At 45.5% G+C, this 3,446-nt stretch overlaps 1 protein-coding gene across 1 annotated transcript; it reads right to left on the reverse strand.

The window, feature by feature from the left end:
• Positions 1 to 314: 314 nt before the first annotated feature.
• On the reverse strand, positions 315 to 2,860 carry LOC139276284 (motilin receptor-like). Its single transcript, XM_070894040.1, has 2 exons — positions 2,134 to 2,860; positions 315 to 622 (listed from the first exon to the last, which is right to left on the reverse strand). Exons 1-2 carry the CDS (start codon positions 2,858 to 2,860, stop codon positions 315 to 317), a joined length of 1,035 nt encoding a protein of 344 aa, XP_070750141.1.
• Between the last annotated feature and the right edge of the window lie 586 nt (positions 2,861 to 3,446).

Raw genomic sequence — 3,446 nt, forward strand, 5'->3', positions numbered from 1 at the left:
ATTTATAACCAGTTAAAGTCTCTTCACACCTTCATACACACTCATGCAATGGCAAACCAATTTGTACCAAAGCAGCTTAGCAATTGTTCAAAAGTTAGAAAACCCATATCTCAATAGCCACAGATCAAATTTGCACATGATGCTGATAGAGCGAACCATTTCATCAAACAAGATACATTATAAACATTTACATAGGAGAAGTCAGAAAAGCACAGTGCCTGTTTGTAGAAATGTAACATTTTGTAGATTTTCTCTCCCCTCCCCTTCATTCCCTGTATATCCAATAGATTTATCCATTGGCTCCCTTGGATGTTTCAGACGCTGGTGCTCGTCTCCGTACAGCCTAAAGTGTCATCTCTGGTATCCCTGTTGCTGGAGAAGGACCATGGTCTGGCCTGGCGAGTAAACAGCAGCTTGCTGGCTGCCGTTCTGTATTTTTTGGACATGAGGTTGTAGAGGATAGGGTTGATGGAGGCGCTGAGGTAGAACAGTAGCATGCAGACAACGTTGAAATACTGACTGAAAATGTACATATCGACGCCCCCACTCTTTGAGGTGTTGAAGAGATATCGGCCAACATGGAAAGGCAACCAGCAGATAGCAAACGCCAAGACAACCACAGCTGAGAAGACAGAAGGGAAACATGGCCATTAGTGCAGTACAATTCTATTTATTGTAAGATTCCTTCTTTGGACTGAGTCAGAAGGTTGTAGGTTCAAGCCCCACTCCAGAGACTTGAGCACAAACATCTAGGCTGACACTCCAGTGCAGTACTGAGGGAGTGCTGCACTGTCGGAGGTGCCGTCTTTCGGATGAGACGTTCAACCATTGTCTGGTTTGCCTTTTCAGGTGGCCAAAAGATCCCGTGGCACTATTTTGAAGAGCTGGGGGCGGGGTTAACCCTGGTCAACATTTATTCTTGAATCAACATCACTGAATCAGATTTTCTGGTTTTTATCACAGCGCTGTTTGTGGAAGCTTACTGTCTGCAAATTGGCTGCCGCATTTCCTACCTTACAAAGTACCTCAAAAAGTACTTAATTGTTTTGGAACATCCGGTGGTCATGAAAGGCAATATATAAATCCAAGTCTTTCTTTAGAATCGTCCAGATCTAGGACACCACATCTACTGGGGTTATTGACGAGAAACAAAGCATGCAGTAACTCTCAATGTGTATATAAGGGTTACCACACCAGCTCTATTGTGCCCAAATGCACACATGTTTTGGTTCATTCAATAGCTTGACAATCTAAAGCTTTTTTTTTGAGACATATGTCGCAATACAGTGTTTGCAAGCCAGGAAACAAAACAAACATTTAGAAAAAAAAATTACTCAACACATTTCTGATGATGTATCACAAATTAAACTTTTCAACGGATAGGAGTTGTGTTCCCAATATAGATTCATACAGAGAAAGTGATAGATAGCTAGATTGAACATACATCTCACGGGCGAAAATAAAACATTAGAATAATGAATAATCCGCACATAATCTGGATAAGCAAATGCGCGGTCATTTTCTATCGCTCACTAGTTATATTTTGTTCATTACAAGCTCTGAGTTTTTACACAGATTTTTCTGTTGCCAACCGAGTTAGAACCTCACCCCACAGCTGTGCATTGCTTACAAGTCATTTTCCTGCAGTATCCAAGTCAAAAGATTTTGAAATAAAGTAGCAGCAGCCGAACTTGAAGGAGACTGAGCACAGCAGGATTGGCTGGACCGCTTCATCCATTGACAGTGTCATTTAAAGCTGAGAAAAATTCAAATCAACGTACCAACCTAACTTCACGTCTTAGTTTGGTTGTAGAGGTTGTTGTGAAACATGATAATTATTTATTAAACAGACTGGTGATACACAAAATATTTTGGTTTTGTGTGGAGATACACTGATTTTATTTGAAACTTGGACAGTCTAAATCTACTGTGGAATTTTTCATTTTGCACCTTCGAATTGCCCTTTGGAGTCCGGCAGTGAAAGTACTGGAAGCCAGACTGTACTCAACTAGGTGATGTTTTGAAGGGGCGATAACACAACGGCGATTCTTCTCGCCTGGATGCATATCGTGGGTAAACTCTAAGCATGTTATTATTGCTTCTTATCTAACCAATGGCTATAACTAGACTTACCCAAAATCTTGACTGTCTGCTTATGATATTTCTCCCTGTTTGCAGCATTCGGACCCTTGATCTCGCCCTTGCTTCTCCACAGTTTCCTGCCGATGAACCCATAGAGGAAAGTGAGGCAGAACATGGGGAAGAAGAAGTAGATGGTCGAGACCCAGATCATGATGTCTAGCATCCCCGAGCTGACGGCGTATTCGGTATGCGTGCACATGTCATGTTCCACTCCAACCAGGAAGAAGAAGGGTCCAGCAGACAGCAGGGCTAGGGTCCACAGCAAGGCGATGGCAGACCTTACTCTTCGCTTGGTGATGAACACCTTGGCTTGGAGAGGGAAGCAGATGGCCAGGTACCTCTCAATGCTCAGGGCTGTAATGTGCAGGATGGTGGCGTAGGTGCAGCCTTCATTGACGTACTGGTAAAACCGGCACAAAAAGTCCCCAAAGAGCCAGGGCATGTACTTCCACATACGGTACAGGTCAAAAGGCAAGCAGAGGAAGATCAGCAGGTCCGAGATCGCCATGCTGGACAGGTAGAGGTTGGTAGTGGTCTTCATGTCCTTGTACCGTCTTATGATCAGGATAGTCAGCGTGTTGCCGGTGACCCCGATGATGAACAGGACGATACAGACGATAGTAACTGGGATCGAGGTGGAGACAGGGAAGAGAGAACAGGACACGTTGTCACAACGAATAAACCACGACAAAGTACCATTTATGGACATACTTTCCATCCTGCAGGGGCTAGCGGTCCATTCAGACCGTGTGGGCAACCTAGAGAATGGAAGTATCTGGCAGCACCGCCCAACTCCTCGGGTTGACGAGATTCGGAGGACCGTGCCACAATGAGGAGTTGTTGGGACTGAAGTTACTCTACGACTATTGAATGGAAGTTGCGCCTGCTCGGATTTTTGCTTGAGCTCACTAGCAACGTATCTAGTCTCCAGGCGGAACAGGAACCATGTCCCTTTGGCGGTAACTATTCCTCTGGTGTGCCTGGCTTGCACCGGATTGAAGCCGCAGCGGAGTTTCACCCAAGTCCCAGCTCGCTCGGAGCTGAATGACGGCGCGCCTCCAAAGATTTCCAGGCAGGGTTTGTGGCGCGGGTTGTGGAGTGGGGGCGGGGGACCATTGCGTCTGCAGAGCTAACATGACCACCTTCCGCCTCCTCATGTATTAAATACACCAGAGCCCCGAGATATGGGAAGAAACAAATGAAAGGGAACGTGGAACTCCCTCCACCGTTACTTGGCTGAAATCCCAGAGGAAAACACACCAGAATCTTGACTCAGTCTCTCCACACACTTCTCTCCACACAGG

This window comes from Pristiophorus japonicus, chromosome 11, assembly GCF_044704955.1.
Source record: "Pristiophorus japonicus isolate sPriJap1 chromosome 11, sPriJap1.hap1, whole genome shotgun sequence".
Lineage (NCBI taxonomy): Eukaryota > Metazoa > Chordata > Chondrichthyes > Pristiophoridae > Pristiophorus > Pristiophorus japonicus.

Coding starts and splice junctions, on each gene's coding strand:
- LOC139276284 (XM_070894040.1), bottom strand. CDS start 2,860: ATGGAAAGTATGTCCATAAATGGTACTTTGTCGTGGTTTATTCGTTGT. Junction 623..2,133: donor GCAGACAGTCAAGATTTTGG/GTAAGTCTAGTT, acceptor CTGTCTTCTCAG/CTGTGGTTGTCTTGGCGTTT.